We start from the raw sequence: 18,855 nt of genomic DNA, 5'->3' as shown, positions 1-18,855 counted from the left end.
GATTAAACAAAAATGGTTCTAACTTGCCTTATTTCAAGGGTATGGTTGTTAATCAAGGCGTGGGAACAGATTCCAGATAAGGCTCCCTCTCATGAATCTCATTTCATTTTTCCCTGTTGCTTAGGCTCATATTGATTTCTTGCCTCTTCTTATCACCTCCTCCAAATTAATTGGAGAGAAAAGCCAAATCCAACCTGTGATCTACAAAGGGGACATCTCAAATGTCTGCCTTGCTTTTCACACATTATAATATATTCCCCTGGTTTCCCCTAAGTTTAGAAGAGTACAAACAGTGAACTGTAACAGTATGACGCTGCTTTATCCTGCCAGATGCTTGTTTTGATGTCAATCAGAGTGGGAGACACATAATCACAACTGTTGGAACTAGAAGTCTAAATAGGATCATACTGTGGGCTAAATGATCCTAATTCTAAACCAAACAGAGAGAAAAAAGGGATGACAGCTATGGACAGAACTTCCCCAATTTGATACATCTGAACATTCAACAAGAGCACAAGAGTCTGTCAAGCTAGTGGCACAGTGCTGCTTTGAGCTAAATGCTTACAGTGTGTTAGCATGCTAACATGCTGATGTTTGGCAGGTATAATGTTTACCATGTTTACCATATTAGTGTGTAGCCTGTGTGGGTTTCCTCCAGATGTTCTAGCTTCCTCCCACAAACCAAAAACATACAGGGTAGGTTAACTGGCGACTCTAAATTGCCCAAAGGTATGAACGTGAGTGTCTGTCTCTGTGTGTCAGCCCTGTGATTGACCTGTACCCTGCCTCTCACCCAGCCCCCCCATGACCCTCTAAGAAAGGATAAGCAGTATAGCTCATGGATGGATGGATGGATGGACAAAGTACTAAATTTAAAATTTGACCTGATGATAGTGCTAGATAAGAAATCAAGGCATAGAAGTGATTACAATGAATACTTAAGAGGGCATGAATGTCCAATTCATCCAGTGGTTGTTGAGACATTTCACAAATGTGATCCTCATGGTGGCAGCAGAGGGAAAGTCAGGGGATCATCATCTGGGAGCCATGAATGTCTATAAAATATGTGCCAATCCATGAAGTAAATGTTGCGATATTTCACCAGATAAGAGAAAACCTGTTTGGTTAGATTGGTTCTCCGGGCACCACCAATATCTGTGCCAAATACAATGGCAACCCAGTTGTCAAGACATTTTAAAAGCCAAAAATGTCAACCTGCTGATGGCACTAGAGGTAAAGTCAGGCGATCACCAAAGTACATAGGAGTTCTCAGGGGACCATGAACGTCTGTGCACAATTTCATGGATTTCCATCTATTAGTTGTTGAGATATTTCAGTCTAGACCAAAGTGTGGACCAACCAACTAGCATTGCCATTCATAGAGCCACATGCTAAAAACAGTAATGGAATATTCTAGTTTTCCATTACCCAATGAGCAGAATTCAATTGAGCATTTTAATCAGCAAGATATAACAAAAGGTATATATATAGGTATGTAGGTAGGTCAGTATATAACAAAAGGTGCAATGACTACTGGAGCCACAGCTGTATATAAACATGTGGGTTTGAGTGCTACGTAAAAGAAAACTCCTTTGCATTGATCTAAAACACACTCTCCATCAAACTTGAGGACAGGAAGTGATGGTCAAGGATTGATCTAAATTAATGCAAAGCCTGATTCTTCCTGTGCAGGAACAGGCTTGTCACAGTAGAAGCCACAGATCGCCTTTGCAGAGTCTGGGATACCGCCAACCTACCAATCAAAACGATATATCAAAGTCAATGTGAAGTGAACTGCGGAGTGTTGCTGGATGAGATGGAGGAGACTGCAGGGAGCAGAGCAGGGACTGCTGCTTCTAATGCGGAAAAGAAAGCCACTAACAGTCAGGAGTCGTGTATTTAGCAAGGATTGTGAAAATTGAAGTGAAAATATGTCAGAGCCACATGTGATTCCGTTCATCATATTCTTGTGACAAATATGCCTTAGTAATTATAGTTAAAACAATAGCCAATTATTGACAATTAAAAATAATCAATAAAATCAATGACAAAGACAGTAACAAGGCAAAACAATAATCATGAGATTATTATATAAACACAAACTGAGACATTAAACAGACAGAGTTGTGCTCCCTGCATCATTTTCATTTAGAAAAATAACATTTTCATCACAGCAAATTTATAGCCTTCTATGAAATAACTGTCAGTCAGATTTAATACACATCACTATGCACATTATACTGACAGACTAGTGGGTGAATAGTGCAGTCTAAACAAGCAACATTCATTCAGTGAAGGCTCGGGGGTGAATGTGAAGCTTTGGGGAATGTGACATTGAGCTTTTCTGAAAGAAGGGGGACTGCTATGGTTTCTGTGTTTCACCCTTTTGCATCACCCAGACTGAGCCTCACCTCCATCACTGTGTTCATTATCCCGCAGCCAATCACTGAGCCAGACGCCTGAGCAGTCAGCCAGTTGGGAGTTTGTGGAGGGGTTTCCTTCTCTATGTGCAAGTACGTCATCATCTGAGCAGACTGGCAAATCCATCCTTTGAGGCTGTCCACATCTCTGTTTCCAAGTCTCTGTCAAAACAGCAACCCACGGGTGAATGAAAAACTCCATGCATCCTTTGTGTTATCACATATTAAAGATAATGGTCACATTTACATTTTGCAGATGCAAAGTGGGCCCCAACAGACCCACGTTCACAATGTGTCAGTTGCTTTTTGGTCATTTGAGTACTTGCACATCGCACTAATAAAATACAAGATCAACTAGCTCCTGTTTTTTTATACAATCTGATGTAATTTCCTGTATTATTAGTGTCACTCTGTGTCACACTTATTTTAGTTTATATTGTACTCACATAGTGCATTTTCCAAAGTGAAGTTGAATTTTATCAGAAAAGGTGAGCAAAATATAATGAAGATGCCATCTACAGTGTGCTGTGTACTCTTTATTGATGGGAAATTGGACACAACAGGGGTCCAACAGCAAATTTTTGACCCACAAATGAGTAAATTCAGCCATGGCTCCTACATAGCTACGTACAAACAATGAGCAGGTACTTTGTCAGTGCCACTCTCATGGGATATATGCATCTTGATGGACACAAAGATTTCTGTGGGGATTGAGCTGGTGACCTTATGGGCACAGGATTGTCCCTTGCATTGCTGGATTTTATATTAACATTAAAACTGATTTGTAGCCATTAGAGAAGCTTTGCAGGGAGCAACTGACAAGCAACCGAAAACTTAAACACATGAATAGTGATGTTGGGAGTTTGTCTTTCTCTTTATCAGTGGGATGTTTCAGCTGCCATAATTTGGAGTTTGGATAATGGAGTTTGCTGCAGTTACTTATAAATCCCATCACTGAGTAAACACTGTTAGTCATGCTGCTCCATTCACAACTAAACTGTTACTCAAATAGTGATGGAGATGGTGTTCCCTGTTTTGTGCCCTTGCTTCACACACCCGCCCACACGTTGCACGTTTAACGTCCACCTTACAAACGTGAATGAACACATATTTGCCTCCGCAATCCCCGCTCCCCTCCACCTCCACCTCTCCTCCTGCTCTGCCTCCAACATAAGACGACAGTCAGAGAGAGATGCTCAGTATTCAAGGATGTTTCTGAAAGGAAAACCCCCCTACTTCCCTCGCCGTCGCTCCCCCTCACCACCACCGCCGCCGCCACCTGCTCCTCTGTTCCCCCTCCGCCCACGCATCCCCCTCTTCCCCCTGCCCCTCTCTCACCAGATTGCCTTTTAACAGAGCAGCTCCAGGCGCCGTTCGAATGTGCGAGAGATGCCGATGACTCACCGGGTTCCTCTTTGCTCACGATTAGACGGCTATGTGGCTAAATAAATATGATGCCAAAAGCTGATAAGTGTGAAATAATGTTGAATGAGCAGACCATAGCTGTGTGTTAGACGGCTATAAAGCTAAAAAGGGTTTTACTACTACACTGTTGTTTTGTGAGAGATTAGGGAATCACAGCCAAATCATTGCAATATTTTGTATTTTCCTCCTTACGACGCACAAAATAGAAGCGGAAGGTGATTCAATTTCATTTAAAAAAATAACAGCAGTAACATGTCTCTCCTATAAGACATGTAGTGGCTGTCTGTGCCTGTGGATATACACATGGATGGCCAGATGAGATGGGATCATTTTTCATTCTTTTATAAAACAAATAAAGGGCAGGGAGAGTCTATTAAAGCACCCAAGCTTGTGCTGCTATATGAGTCCTAAAGAAAGGAGGGAAAGAAGGACAAAAAGTGAAAATTAAGATGGTGATAGAGGTGAAAGAGATAGAGAGAGGGAAAAAAAAACAAGTAGACAAGATGAGCAAGACAGCAAGGCAGACACAGATAGGGCTGACGGCGATGAATGGGCCTATACCACTCAGAGAAAAAAAGACAGTAAAGAAAGTAAAGATAAAGAGAGCAGGAGAAAACCCTAGAAAGCTGATTATGCAGCATCTCCTTCCCACGCAGTCTGCCTACGCTCCCTCTCTCCGCCTCCTCCTCCTCCACCTTTTTCCTCCTCTCCCTGTTCAGAATTCTGCTCTATCCATCTCTCCTTCCCTTCTTTCCTTTCTCAGCTGCGTCATCCAGCTCTTCATTGTGTGTGCGCCCCCACCCTCCTCCCACCTCTCTGGGGAACGGAGCAGAACTCTCCACTGCTTAGGCTTGTTATTACATGCAGACCAAAGCTTTTGGGCTATTTGTTACTTCATGATGGTTTGAAAGACAAAAATGCACCCACGCACATGCAGACATTATTCCGCTCACCAGAGAGTTATCGTGTATTTGTTAACAGGTCTTTAAAATCCTTTTAACAGTGTTTCATTAAAGCTTGGTGAAAGATCCTGTCCAGGCTTTAAGCCATTCAAGGATTTCAATGTCATCCTCATGTTAACTGCCAGTTGATGACAGAAACAGTTTTTATGAGGTAATATTTGTGGCTATATTTGTATATTATGTGTTGTTGGGGGTTTCCTCACCTGTCTGGTGTCTGTGCCCTGAGGTGTAGTTACTGTCTGATCCTGCGGATAGAGAAAGTCTCCATCTCGCTCTTGTTAACCTGTCACGCACAGACTCCGGAGTGCCCGGCTTGAGTTTAGATAACCCCAGTGACCATGTGGATCCAGTCAATCCTCCTTAAGTCAACCTAGGGAGAGACGTGGGTCAGCAGTGAGGTAAATTAAAGACGAGAGTGACTCAAGGCATCTTGAGACATACAATCCAAAACATCAACACTTATGTCAACACTACCACAGGGACGTGACTGGAGGGTTACGAGTCAAATGATCACCTCATCAAAATATCAATGCTTGTCCAGGTCAAACAAGGCCTTAGGAAGTGAGTGGGATAAGCAAAGTTGCTGACGAATTGGCTGATAAGAAATGACCTTTACCTACTAGTGGTGTGACTCTAGGGACAGCAATGTTGTACATCACTTTGGTCCAGACTGAAATATCTTAACTATTAGATGTATTGCCATTACTGCCTTTTTTGCTGCCCTGACTATGTAGCATCATCATGAGGTTGACATTTTATTGTCTAAATAAAAGAGCTCAAAACAAAATTATATATTTTAACACACCAACCAAAATGTGAGAATTAACGTTAGGCAACAAAAGTTTGTGTGAAGTTTTTTCAAAACTGTCAGTGAAACAGCTTCTTATTTAATCGGTTTTATATTGTGTGTCTTACACACAATACATGTGAACAGGATTCACCTTTTCAAAGTGAAAGTGCAAGTGGTTTGGTATGAAACTGGAACTTGTATAAATGAGAAATGGGGAAAAGAATGAGGGTGTAAGATGAGTTTGAGGAGTGGATGATTATCTCAACGCACGACTACAACATGAACTTCCAGAGTGAGCTGGAGGGATTGTTGGCCATTAGGTGTTACAGTTTTGAATAGTTGAACACAGTTTTCATCACAATTTGAAACATACTGTATTACAAGTAATTAATGGGTACTGAGTTACACAAAACCTTCCGTTATAAGGTTATTACCTGAGGAATTTTTCTTTTACCTGAGGATATTTTATAACTGCCTCCTAATATGTTTACAATCATTTTAAAGACTTTTTAAGGGAAATCTCCATCATATATTGTTGATTTGAAGCCTCACTACACTTAAAGTGTAAATATACACTAAATTGTTTTTGTTTTTTTGTTTTGTTTTGCTTTTTTACACTGCACATATAATCACATATAGTACCAGTCAAAAGTTTGGACACACCTCTTCATTAAAGGGTTTTTCTTTATTTTTTACTATTTTCTACATTGTAGAACAATACTGAAGTCTTCAAAACTACAAAATAACACATGAAATTGATTAATTATTGAAAAAACAAAATGTTTCATATTTTAGGTCCCTCAAAGTAGCCACTGTTTGCCTTGATGACAGCTTTGCACACTATTGGCAATGTGTCCTTTAACTCTGGAATATATGACTTGACTGTGTCAAAAGGGCTGAAGCTGGAGATATTTTATTTATATATTTTATTTTATTTGTTTTAGTGTTCCACCTTTTTCATTTTACTGTCTTGAGTCATTTATTTTATTGTCTTTATAACTGTTTCCTTCACTTACAGTGTTAGTTTTTGGCTTTAATTAAGTATCTTCCTGTGTTTTATTATATTTATTCGCGCAATTTCATTTTAAATTTCTACTTTCTGTACAGTTTCCATTTGTAAAGTTTATTTTGTAAAAGTTTCATTTTGTTTTTTTGTTTGTTTTTTTTCTTGTACAATGTTTTGTTTTGTTTTTAAAAAAAATTAAGACATTCTGTCTTAAGACATTCTGTGATGTCATTTTGTGACATCACAGAATGTGATGACATTTTGTGACATCACAGAATGTGATGACATTTTGTGACATCACAAAGTGACATTACATCATGCCAGTCCTTTGAGACATCACAAAGCTCGTGACATCATCTGGTTTTACAGAGCCTTATCAAGTTAGAATCAGTCAGACCTCATTTGGTTTAGCCAGTGCCAGCGTTCACAAGTTATCTCCTGTGAGACGATTTCGACTTTGTACACGATGAACATGGAAAAACAGAAAAACATGGATGTAACATTCATGCTAGTTCCTCTTAATGCAGCAGAGAAGAGGAAAATTAAAAGGAGGAAGGTCAACGGAGGAGAGCCAGTCGTTTTCGTGGAGCCCTCAACCTCCACAAGAAAACGATTAGAACCAAAGGCTCCTTCGGAACAAGCCATGAGGAAAAACAAAGGACCTTCAAAAAACCCTGTCATTTTCCTAGATAAATCAGCCTCCACCAAGACACCAGAGGTGAACATTACTTTTGGGTGTCCATCAACCCAAAAGAAGCCTGTTTTAGGTCAGTGTTCAGCCTCCAAGAAAGAGGTTGCTTCTCATTCCATCAATGTGAGAAGACAGAGGGAGCCGTATGTTTCAGGAGAGCGTTCAGCCTCCAAAAAAGAGGCAAAGACTGCTTCTCAAAAACCTGCCGTCCAGACCCGGATGAGGAATTGGACCAAACAGAGGGAGCGCAAAGCTAAAGTTCCCTCTGAGGTATCTGCAACTCTGCCTCGTGTCACAGAGAAAGACAAGCAGATCAAACCAAAAGAGGTCATCAGTTTGGTGAGGACCACCTTAGACCACCTGACTGCTGAAACATTTAAGGACCTTATGACTAAGCTGCAAAACGTGACAGTGGACTCAGAAGAGAGGTTGAACTCAGTCATCAACCTCATCTTTGAGAAAGCCATGTCGAGGCCAGACTCATCTGCACTGTACGCCAACATGTGCCGCTGCCTAACAAAAGTAAGTCAATCATCTGTTCTTATCTCTTAACTTTTAAGATACAGCAGTATACATTATATTAATAATAGAGATAAACAATCAACTGCGCATTGAGACAAAAAGACACAAAACATAAAATCAGGTCTGAATTGATTAAGTTATTTTGATCAAACAATTGAATTTGAATTTGAGTTCAAACAAAGTGAGCTCTGAGCATTAAAAAAAAGAAAAATAAGACCACACTTTTAAAGTTAGCTTAATTTGCAGCAATTATAACTTAATTTTGTGTCTCAAATGTTCATGACAGGATTGAGGAAATAAAGCAGCACACGTTTATCACTTTTAACTCCTCCGTTAATGATATTTTATTCATTTATTTCCATATGAATATTACATTGTTTTCAAATGGATGTGAGTTGACCATTTTCTAACAGATTCCTTATGGTTTTCTCTTTTTCAGATGATAGTCCCCGCAAAAGACCTGAAACTCCCTGGCAGTTTTCAAACGCTACTTATCAGGCGCTGCCAGGCTGAGTTTGTGAAGCACCACGGCAAGGATGAGACCTTTGAGCAGATGCAGAGTAAAGATGTAAGTTTAATTATCACAACTACCAAATTCTTGGAAGAGCAAGAGGAAGAGCACCAGCGACTGAGGAATGAGCTGGACAACGCCGAAGCATCCAGTCGCTCTGTATCAAACATTAAGTTTATTGCAGAGCTCTTCAGGCTGAAGATGTTGAGTGAGGCTGCGGTGCATAGCTGTATGCAGAGACTCCTAAACAACCAGGACGAAGAGTCTCTGGAGTGTATCTGTACTCTCCTGGACAGCATTGGTAAGGAGTTAGAGCTACTGACACCAAAGAAAATCATGGACAGTTACTTCAGGAAAGTGGCTGATATCATTAAACAGGGAAAGACGTCATCAAGAGTGTCTGACCTGCTGAAAAACATAGCAGATCTCAGACACAGGAACTGGATACCTGAATGCATAGACATGGACCAGATTGTTATGGAAGATGAGCATTCAGGTGACAGTACCAACAGCCTCTCCTCTTCATCGTCCTCCTCGTCATCTTCAGGACACTCCACCATTCATCAGACATCTGCTGTGGTACAATTGTCATCAGAGTCTGCAGTCTGCAAAGAAGAACCAGCTTTGCCATCACTGGATGCGGACTCCAGCTCTGCTAATCAGCATATTCAAGACAGTGAGGAGAGTCACCCGTTTGACAAGCAGAATGATAAACAGGAGGATAATAGCCACCCAGAGTTGAATAAAGAAGAGACTCGCCAAACTCTTTCTTTCACTCCATTTCAACACTCATTGACCGAGGATGAGATGGAGATCTTCGCAGAGGCTATAATTGACAAGTATCTGAGGACAGATGACTTGAAAGAGGTGCTGCACATCGTCTCACACCTCAACAGCCCATCAGTCCTCTATATTTTTGTCAGGAATGCTGTAGACTTGACGTTCGAGTGTGGCAGCAGGACTCGGCGGCAGGTGGGCATGTTGCTGCTTGAGCTTGTCAAATCGGGGGCTCTGCACACAGAGCAGTTCTTCAGAGGATTGAAGGAGATCTTGCAGGTTGCGGACTACATTTCCACAGATGTGCCTGAGATATGGCTCTGCCTTGCTGAGGTCCTCAGCCCCGTGCTGCATGAGGGAGGCATCTCCATGGCAGAGCTCTTTGGGGAAATCCAAACTCTTGTGCCTCTTGGACCAGCTGGTGTGCTATTGGCTCATATCCTCACCATCTTGTCCAGCAGCATCTCACTGAAGACCATCAAAGCGATGTGGAACAACGCTGGAGTCAAATGGCAGGATTTCCTTCACAGCGGTGACGACATCAGAAAGTTTACTGCCAACTGGAAGGTGGAGTACACCGACGGATAGGAGGCTGACTCTAACAATCTGTAGAGTTAGACCTCCTCTACTTGTCCACCAACAAAAACACCACCCCCCACAATCCCTCTACCTCAACTCCAACCTTCCCAAACATCTCCTTCTCCTCAGCTTTCCTCAATTGGCCCCTTTCATTTTTATTTAACAACAACTCAAAGAAATTTGTTGTTAAATAAAAATGAATCTAAATTTGGGCGGCACGGTGGTGCAGTGGTTAGCACTGTCACTTCACAGAAGTTCTGGATTCAAACCTGCTTCTTTCTGTGTGGAGTTTGCACGTTCTCCCCGTGTCAGCGTGGGTTTCCTCCGGGTTGTCCGGTTTCCTCCCACAGTCCAAAGACTTGCAGGTTAGGTTAATTGGTGACTCTAAATTGCCCCTTGGTGCGAATGTGAACGTTTTTGTCTATATATGTCAACTGTGATCAAATGACGACCTGTCCAGATGACCTGGATTGAAATCTCTGGTTCCTTTGTCTTCAAACATTATACCTTTATATTGCATATCCCTATTTTAACACTGCTAGGTACAGTAAGCAATATACTATAATGTTACATCACAAATACCATCAAAGGAACTATTTTAACAAATATGAATGTGGGGAAAACAATAAAAAAATATTTCCATTTAGCTGATGTCTCCTGTTGTTGCAAATACACTTTTATTCTGTTTTCATTTCTTTAGTTGTTGCACAATTCAGTGTCTAGGTTTTTGTGCCACTGAGAGCAACATGGCTGCAAAGCAAGTTTTGGTGACAAAGAGTTAATAGTCAACAATCTTTCCAATATGAATAAAAATTAGATTCAGGTGAAATCAAATGAGCCAAAAAATGACAAAGGAGGAGCTTTATGTATTAATTCTCTATTAATATCCTTAGAGGCCTCTTCACTGAGACAATGACTCAAATCACCACCAAACATGTTTATTGACTGCGTGACTTACCTGTTAAAACATGCTGACAGGTAAACACACATACTCAGTCTGCTGTCATATGTAATATGATATTAACCTCAAAGTCATTTTGTAGAGGTGTATTTTGGGCCTCTGTATGATGGCTGGCTTTTCTCCCCACTTCAGAGTTTGGCTGTTCATAACCCATCCCTTTACTGAAGTTAATCCACTTCAACTCTTAAAGATTGCTCTCTAATGGCAGGTGAACAATTTTATTGACAAATCATGAGAGCTTAAAGTGTGAATTTTACTCTTGATACACAAATAAAAGTTTTAAAAACATAAAATAAGGTTTTAGATCATATCTATCGGGAGGAAATTACTGAGAGCTCTGAACAAAATTATACATTTGGTCATACCAACCACCAACCAAAATATTAGAAATAACATTAAGCAAAAAGATTGGGTGTCTTTTTAAAATTATCAGTGAAACAGCTTCTTATTAAATTGGTTTTATATTATGTGATATACCTGCTAAACATCAGCATGTTTGCATTGTCATTGTGAGGATGTTAGCCCACCAATGTTAGCATTTAGCTCAAAGCACAAATGGGCCTTTATACAGCTTAAAAGAGTCGCTAGCATGGATGTAGCCTCTCTTGTCTCCTATCTTGTTTCGATCCCAGCTTACATTCTACTTATCATCAGGTAACTCATGCCTGATAGAAACAATACAAGACAGAAACTGAAGAAGAGAAGGTTAACGAAGGAGACTAAAAGAGAAACATGTTGAAATAGAGACATGAGCTTCCTTAAAGGGGACAGATCATGCACATTCTGGTGTCTATATTTTTTTTCTGGGGCTATACTGGTATATCTTTGCATGGTTTACAGTTCATTACACTGGCCCTTTATGCTGCCCCTCAGTTCAGCATCTGAAACAGACCGTTTTAGCTCCTGTCTGTCTAAGGCCCCCATTCTGATGAGACCACACTCTTCTAATTGGCTAGTTTCAGGAAGCTGTTCCTCAGCTGACTTCTGCTGGATCCGGAGCATGGATGTATAATAAAACCTGGATGCAGCGCCGCTGCTCAGCCTTGCTTCTAAATCTGCCCAGTGGTCACCTGTGGTATTGTAGTGAAAAAGTTCCCTGTGGCCCAAAAAGCATTTTCCCCATAGACCACCACTGTAAAAGAGATGCCTATATAAAACTGTTGGCAGGACACCTCCAACTGCAAATAAGGTCAATTATGACTCTAGCTATTATGAGTTTTTGATCCATGAAGGTTTTATATTAGTAAAACTTTACCAGAGCCCGGAAAAGCGATTTTAAAATCTGTGATGTCCTCACAATGTAAAGTCTACGGGTCATGTGGGAACTGGCGGGCAGAAGACTACTGCACGTATTCAGTGGGCTGTACACCCATAAGTAAGCTCAGAAGTTAGAAACTTTTTTGGCTCATGCGCCAGGCGAGCAATTCTTATTGGACTGAATAGGCGCAATCTTTGAGTCCAGTGTCCAGATCTTATAATGCATCCAGAGGCTACGTCAACAAACAGTAGTAGTCAGATTTTCACTTCTTTTTCGCATTCTTTACTTAAAATGGAAACTTCTTAAATACATCTGTACATGTTCAAGCCGAAATATGCAACTGGAAAACATGAACAACCTATGGAACAACCTTAGCAACAAAGACTACAGAACAGACAGCCGTTTGTGGGCATGTGTGAACAATCTGACATCAGTTCGGTGGAGGAAGTAAAGGTAACTTTGCAAATGAAGCGTTCAGATCAGATTGAAGCCTGGGCTTTTGACTCTCCGGGAGCATTTCTACATACGTTCACCTCATGTTTTGGAACTTTGACCATGTTTATAGACAAAATATAGACAAAATATAAGCATGACAAAACATCACAAAAAACATATTATGTCCCCTTTAAGAAACATTGTACATGGCTGTGAACTATGTTGAGACTCACGTGAGATCTGATCTCACATCTCATCTTATCTTGGTCATGTTTGTGAAACACAAGCAAACAAATAGCCCCTGATATGGATTAATGGCAGCTTGTTGGATTTTAAAATCTTTTTTTTTTCTTTTAACATTTTTAGACCCAACGATGTCATGCTTTAAGGAAATCACAGTATGATAACAGTTGAAGAGTTTAGTTTTAAACAGGCATTAGTGCAAGTAGTAATTTTCAGCCCCCACAAAATATAGGCTTCATAGCACAATCCTACCTAACTCACATGAGGCTGATTTCATTCTGCAAATCGAAAAGCCTGTTCAAAAGAATATCGCGTGTAGATGGTGAAATCAGCTTTACTGAAATGGACATTTTTACCACAGGGTTATTGTACAGTAGCCCCTATAGGGTATTATCGAATGCACTTCATTGTACTAAACAAAGGTGAGTGAGTAAACAAGTTGTCATAAAAATTAGACTTTAATTTAATTACATTCCTGACAACAGGTTCAAAGCAGACGGCAGACATCAGACATCAGCACCAACTATAAAAGTTCTTTCTCATTTTTCCAACATAGCATGTATTTATCAAGGCTGTGAGACAGTTAAGTGACAATGAGGTGTTTGATGATTCATTTCTAAAGCAGGGTTATATCGATAATGTTGTGAGACGCAGCTGTAAATTTGCAAAGTCCGAATATAGAAAACAGGAAACAACTTCCCGTAATGACAAACAAAAACAAAAAAAGATCTGCTTTCTACAAATTGTGCTCATTTAATCAGAACTAACAAGTGTTCTTGAAAGAAAATTGTGTTAGGTGTTAGGTGCCCCCTTCCCCTTTTTTGCCTCCCTCATCTCTTCTCACACCACCCGCCTCCTTCACAGTGTGCTTCTCAGCTGTGGGTTTACTGATTAGCCTGATTCATAAATAAGTAATCAAAGCGAGAGCAGCGACATTCCACTCGCCCTTATTATCAGCCTGCTTTATCACACATCACACAAACACATATCATTCACATACACACACACACACGCACACGCTCTGCCTATTTTGATCCCCTTTTACTACTCCTTTGTGTTGTGTTTTAGGATCACTGGGGGAAAGCTTGAATGACTGAGAAACAGAACTGGAGTCAGTTTCTCTCCTGGTCTGACGAAACTTACAACAGTCAGAATAACAAAGAGATTTGGAGGGATGGAAAGTGTGTGTGTGTGTGTGTGTGTGTGTGTGTGTGTGTGTGGAGAAGAGGTGGGGGGGGGGGGGGGGGGGGGCAGAGGGACAGTGAGATGGAAAAAAGAGAGGGAAACATACAGTCAGTGTGAGTGTGACTAAACTGACTGCAGCAGAATGACTCACCCTGTTGCTATGGCAACCTAAAGACACGCTCTCCTCTAATGTGCGATTTCAACGGCTGGTGGAGCGGCGCGGCATAAAGGGGGGAGAAAATGTACATTTCCGGAAATCACTGAAGGAAAGGGTTGCAGAGGGCAGTGCACAGGTGCACGCAGTGAGCATAAATGCCTCTGTATCAAAAAAGGCATTAACAAAAACAAAGACAAAAAGCTCAGAAACCACACCTCTCTCTCTCTCTCGCTCGCTCTCTCTCTCTGTCTCTCAGCACTGCAGTATGAAACCCAGCGGCTTCTTTTCCACTGTAGTGGACTGATGTGTGTGGGTGTTTAGCTCGAATGCCCTTGGTAAGTAAAAGCCTGGGTAAAGTCTGGCCTCCCACCACAAAACTACACAAAAGGCAAAGCTTTTATTATTCCAGTAATTCATATGTTCTTCCTGTGATGTGTAACAACTGGAAATCTTCCTATTATATATTTCCATTCATTTTCAAGTGAATGTACATCAACAAATTACAAATAACACAGCATAATCATGGAAATAAAGATGAAAAAAACCTAACTGGAGAATATCTTGTTTCTGTTTTGTAACTGAGTTAATAGTGAATATAAGATTAACTTCTGTCATCACAGTCAATAGAAATGTTTCTGAATTAAGTTGTGTTAAAATACTACGTGTCCTCACTTCGCGTGGAAGAGGAAGTACTCCTATTTCCCACCACACATAAACAAGATTCCAATCTGACATACTTAACCTACAATTAATTGGCAATAGAAAATGAATGCGGCCATTCCCCTCTCCATGTCCTACCGTTCTGGAGGTGGAAGAAACAAAGAAGTAAAGGGAGAGAAGAATGATGGTCCTCATGTTTAATTTAATTGGGTCCTGTGTGGACACAGTTCCAGGCAGCTCATTAAGCTCTACTATGGAAAAATAAATGTACCAATTCAAACACTAACACAATAAAACAAGATAGGCTCATAAATAAATAGACATAATTTCCCCTGCGACCCCAAAGACAGGTCTGACATCAAGAGTAGTTTTTATACTGTTCTTCTATCAGATAAACATGTAATAACAGGGGAATAAAAAGATTATTCTCTTTAACTTCTGACTGCCTGCCACAGGAACACGCTGACAGCGTCTGCGATTGAGGGGGCTTGGCTATAAACGGCTCCAAAGAGGCTGTTACATCGTAACCTTTTGTCACCTTGTTTGACTCATCAAAAAGTCACCGCAATAGGAGTGGGAAGACGAAAAAGTTGTTTCATAAAAATAACAAAGGGAAAGAGTGCTACTTCAGTTAAAATGAAAAGTTTTACAAAAATCCTGAAATTGCTGCTACACTCAGCATCTCAAAAGATCCAAAGACAATTTACAATTAATTGAATACAAACCTCAAACTGATTTTTTTTTTTACACCATTGTTGAAATAAATTCTGCATCTAGCATAAACTCAGCACAAGATCATGTGAGATTATGCATATTGATTCTGTATTCAGTCATGAATGATCAATGTGAGTGTGTGTATCTGGATGTCTGCACGTGTGTGTGTGTGTTGGCTTGCTAGAGGGCTGACACCGGCACCATGCTGCAATTAGCCAAACAAGAGACAATGACATATTGAGCACTGCTAGCACCGTCTGTTAGTCAGCCTGCAAATCCCTCTTCAGGCCATACCTGCTGACACGACACGACTACAGTATCATCCCGAACAGCATCACACGCTATTTCACGTTCAGGCGAGTCAAAGTTTGAGAAAACTAAACTCGACATTGTTGAGTAAATTCTATAAAGTGCTTAAATTTAAGTTTTAGTATAATGCATTCTTAGACGAAAGCTAACGACTTCTTTTATGGGTCTCTAATTTTCTAATACGTTCCAAATAATTTCTGGGAAAGTTTCACAGAAAGAAGTATGTAATTTGGTACTAATTATAGGGGAAGTGCAGAGAGTGTTTAATTGCTACATTTCTAATTACTTGATTCGAGGTCATTGTTAGTGTGAACAGAGAGTCTTTTAGTCAGTGTACAGCAGGTCTGCTGAACATATAAAAATGTGAAATTTGTTTACAGGCAAGCATATAAATCAACATATATGAAGTATAAAGTTTCCAATAATTAATAAATAATGCATGAATATTAGGTATTGGGTTTTTAAGGAAATTGTTATTTTCTCTGTCCTAAGTGACAAATTACTCTGTCCTGGATTTCTTTCCAAGAAACTTCCTTGGAAATTATTAGTTAATTATAGACCCTTAAAATAAAACATGCTTAGCATTTTATTCATTCAGATCATCATTTTCAGTCTCAAGATTTGAACTCATAATGATAGATTGTGAAGATGGTGAATAGCGATAGAAAATATGTGCTCAGTGTGAAAAAGCAAACCTGTAGACACAGTAAAATGTTAACTGTCCCACCCACGCTCCCGCCAAACTACACAGAGCCATCATGACTTATTAGTGGGATTCGCTATTGCAGCAACAAGAACATGATCCCTCACTGGCTTCCAACCAACAAATACCAGTCTCTCCCAGGTTCCACCTTCAGTGTGCTACTGTGACTGACTTTAACTAATGATTTTAATGGGTATGCAATTTTATACTATACAGTATACACCCCTTTTGTTTGATGGTAGTACAGTAAACTGGCAATCTGCCAATAGCATCCCAGCATTAGCCTTTTTGCTACCCACACAGCTCCTTATTTATAATAAATCGAATCTCTTTAGTTTATTACCATCAGCATTTACAGATACCGTCACTGTGTGTCGACAGTCATTTGTATACTGCCATAGCACGTTCAAACTGCAAGCCCTAAGGGTTAAGACCCACTGAAGGCAGCAACTTTATGCAAATAAGGGAGAATTTCACCAGTAAGTGATGCAGTGAAGCTGATGAAGTGGCTTGATGGTAGACCAAAAAGCTATGGGGAGACGTTTTGTGGAGGAGAAAATAATTGTTGCCGTTGCAGGAATTCCCCTGTTATACGACCCTTCCCTACCAGATTACAGGACAAGGACAAAAGAAATGCAGCTTTTGCACAAAGTAGCGCAAATTGTCGGAGAACAGTGGGTTGTTTGCCACAGTACGTTCTGTATTTTGTTACTTTTTAAAGTGTTGTAAGCAATTTTTGCTGAATCCATCAAAGCCTGTAGACATGTGGCTGTTCTGGCACAAACACATTATGCCTGTTTATTTCTAAGTCGTACTGTCTGATACATCCACATCACATTAACCAGGAAAATACTATAGTAAGGAAGAGGCAGAAAAATCCCAAAACGTAAGTTCCCCACCACTTATAAATGGAACAGATCATCATTACCAGGCTATCATCATGCCAGCTCTTTTACCACCTAACCCTGCCATGATGGAGTACCTCATCACACGGGAGAAAAGCCATTTTCCTTGAGGATCCCCTCTGTGAGTCTGTGGCGAGTATGAAAGGTGGCTCGGTTAGGGGAAACAAAGTGTGGAGGGGTAGACTAGAGGAAGGGGAAGAGAATACAAGATTTAAGTTAAGAGCAATGAAAAAGAGCAGAGGAGTCAGGGAGGACTGAAATGTTGCTGAATATGTGTATTTGCTATGTATGAGACAGCTGAGTAAGAGATGAATAAGAGAGCTGAATAAGAGCGGGGAGACACATTCAGAGACTTAATTTGTTGTGTTTATCCCTGAAAAATGTTTGGCACAAACAGAAGGTCTAGACAGCATTCAGCAAAAATAAGGTCATGTTACGTAACAGTCACCCTTGATGTTGTGTTAATATTTAATGCATCCTATTTCCTTCTCAATTGCTCCCAAATATTCTCTCACCACTCATGTTTTACAGGTTTAAGATATTTTAATTGATGTTGAACAAAGTAGCACTTCCCTAACTTCTCAAACCTGACAGAGAGAAATAAAAAAGTAATTTCATTAATAATATATCCATAATTTTTTGTTGTTGTTGTTGTAATAAACAGCTTTGTTAATAATTTACAAGCAGTGTTTACTTGCAGTCACATCCCTCACAGCCCTTTCCCTGCCATTATCCTCTCATGACTCTCCAGGTCAAGGCCATATGCAGCACACACTTACTTGGGGGTGAATGACATCACTCTCCCCAGAGAAGGGCTGATCTTCTTCCTCACAAAACAACAAACATCCTGAGGAAAGGATAGAAAAAGAAGGAAAATCTAACTGTAATAATTCACTCATGCTTCATTAAGATTTTGATTTTAAAGTTTTTATACTATTTGATCTCCACTTCCTTTGCAGACATGATTTCACCAAACAGTCTAGCATTATTTGTTATCCTGAGGTAAACAAGTCAGCAGCAGGGGCAGAGACAGTACACCAACTCTCTGCCAGCTTGTTAGCAGATAAGAAACAAGCTCACAGGTCTACAAAAGAAACTGACAAATGCGGGACAAAGATGTGCACCAGTGTGTGTTGTGCAGGAAGTCTGTGACTAAAAAAAAAAAAAAAAAAAAACAGGGGTCGTGACTAGTGTCATCTCATTATGGAGTGTGCCCTTTCTCTTTCACACATTTCAATCAGTCCACTCATGACACACACACACACACACACACACACACACACACACACACACACACACACACACACACACACACACACACACACAAAGTACTGGAGCTTCTCTGGTCTTAATTAGGGCCTGGTGGAAACAGTTGGCACACATGTTCAGATTCACCCTCCCCACTAGAAAATTAAGTTAAAATTAAATTAAGTTTGTCATTCATAAATATCAAAATACAATTTCAATTAAGAATAACGGTAGAAGTGAACCTTTAATGTATAGTTAGACTCTATTCCCTGCATCAAAAATTACGTTTTGCAGTGGACACCCAAGCATAGATATAATTAAAGCTGCAAGCAGTGTTGGTCAGGACCTCGCACTCTGGCCCATCAGGATCAGATCATTTTGCTTTTTAAAAATG

At 40.3% G+C, this 18,855-nt stretch overlaps 1 protein-coding gene and 1 long non-coding RNA gene across 8 annotated transcripts in view; one reads left to right on the top strand and one right to left on the bottom strand.

Annotated features, from left to right (window-relative positions):
• The window catches only part of LOC137187990 (uncharacterized), a 32,764-nt gene that overhangs the window by 2,212 nt on the left and 11,697 nt on the right, over positions 1–18,855 (bottom strand). For 3 of the 7 annotated variants that reach the window (XR_010929304.1, XR_010929308.1, XR_010929305.1), the window contains 3 exons: positions 17,993–18,060; positions 5,011–5,177; positions 1,467–2,582 (listed from right to left, as the gene is read on the bottom strand). This is a non-coding gene — a long non-coding RNA (uncharacterized lncRNA). Of the gene's footprint in view, positions 1–1,466; positions 2,583–5,010; positions 5,178–17,992; positions 18,061–18,855 lie in introns of those variants that run through there. The other 4 variants (XR_010929306.1, XR_010929310.1, XR_010929307.1 and 1 more) reach the window with 2 other exon arrangements.
• Positions 6,920–10,152, top strand: LOC137188454 (eukaryotic translation initiation factor 4 gamma 1-like). Its single transcript, XM_067598123.1, has 2 exons — positions 6,920–7,816; positions 8,256–10,152. The coding sequence occupies exons 1-2, from the start codon at positions 7,070–7,072 to the stop codon at positions 9,690–9,692; spliced, it is 2,184 nt and encodes a 727-aa protein (XP_067454224.1). The 5' UTR covers positions 6,920–7,069; the 3' UTR covers positions 9,693–10,152.

This window comes from Thunnus thynnus, chromosome 8, assembly GCF_963924715.1.
Source record: "Thunnus thynnus chromosome 8, fThuThy2.1, whole genome shotgun sequence".
Taxonomy (NCBI): domain Eukaryota; kingdom Metazoa; phylum Chordata; class Actinopteri; order Scombriformes; family Scombridae; genus Thunnus; species Thunnus thynnus.
Note: the sequence above shows the minus strand (reverse complement) of the source record. Positions and strands in the feature narration are given on the sequence as shown.